At 63.0% G+C, this 1,102-nt stretch overlaps 1 protein-coding gene across 1 annotated transcript in view; it reads left to right on the top strand.

Moving 5' to 3' along the window:
- The first annotated feature begins 358 nt into the window (after positions 1-358).
- The window catches only part of LOC104465275 (Ig-like V-type domain-containing protein FAM187A), a 1,262-nt gene continuing 518 nt past the window's right edge, over positions 359-1,102 (top strand). The window contains exon 1 of the mRNA XM_010078256.1: positions 359-1,096. Coding sequence (XP_010076558.1) covers positions 359-1,096 — 738 coding nt within the window. The remainder of the gene's footprint in view (positions 1,097-1,102) is intronic.

Genomic DNA, 1,102 nt, shown 5'->3' with positions numbered 1-1,102 from the left:
CGGCTGTGCTGGAGGGCTGCCCTGCCCGCTGGTCGTCCGGGGCGCACACAACAATGCTCGGCTGGGAGAGAGGTTCTAGAGTCTGTGTCCCGGGCAACAGGCTGCTGGGGGGACGCGGAGTGCTTCCAGCAGATCTTGGGCTGGGCTGGGATAGTTCAGCTGCTGTTTGATCCCTGCCGTCAGCCACAGGCACTGCAGGCGGGGGGTCGTTTGCAAACCCCAAATTTGGCCAACGAGCTGGTGTGCGCCGTCCCTGCCCAACGCTGGCACTGCCACCCCCACGCGCGGGTTCCTGCCGTCCCCACTGAGGACGCGGTGGCTGGGTGGGTTCCGCTGACTGCAGAGACCACCAGGCGCAATGGTGGCGAGGATACTGGGAGCCGCCGTTCTCCTCTGCATGGCAGATGTTCTCCATGCCTTTGCAATCGAAGAGAAAGGAGATGTGTTCAGGAGGACGGATTGTCCCGCGTTCCTGGTGTTTGACAGCGCTGCCTACTTGGCCGACATGACCTTCGAGCTCCCCTGCAAGTGCAAGCCTGAAGAGGTCTCGGAGGTCGTCTGGTACTTCCAGAAGGAGATGGGCAGCCACCAAACCAGGGTCCTGACGGACTTGGCCGGCACCGTGATTGTCGACTCAGCCCATGTCCAAGCGGGCAGCGACGTGCTGAAGCGTTTCAGCCTCCGCATGTTCAGTCTCATTGTCTTCCGTGCCCAGGTGACGGACTCGGGCCACTACATCTGTGGCACCAAGAAAGGGGAATACTTCTCCGGCTACGACGTGGATGTGCAGCCCACCGAGCACATCACGGTGGCTTTTTTGGACAGAGGCCAGCATGTCCAGGACGACGTCCAGGCGAAGCTCTTCAGCCTTTTCACCACCTTCTGGGACTGGACCGTGTGTGACCGCTGCGGGGTGAGGGGCGAGCAGCGGCGCATCGGGCTCTGCTACGTGCAGAGCAACTGGCTGAACCCTCGCTACCGCACCACCCTGCCCAACGTCACCTCCTGCGGCTCCAGGGCTGTCCCCGCACGTTTGCAGCACATTGGCCACCTCCGGCAGCCCGAGGTGGCCATCCGAAGCTGCCTGACCCCTTGCCCGAAG

The sequence above is a fragment of the Pterocles gutturalis genome, unplaced genomic scaffold, assembly GCF_000699245.1.
Source record: "Pterocles gutturalis isolate BGI_N339 unplaced genomic scaffold, ASM69924v1 scaffold42333, whole genome shotgun sequence".
In the NCBI taxonomy this organism is placed as follows: Eukaryota; Metazoa; Chordata; class Aves; order Pterocliformes; family Pteroclidae; genus Pterocles; species Pterocles gutturalis.
The sequence above is the reverse complement of the archived record's forward strand: the minus strand, read 5'-3'. Positions and strand labels throughout refer to the sequence as shown.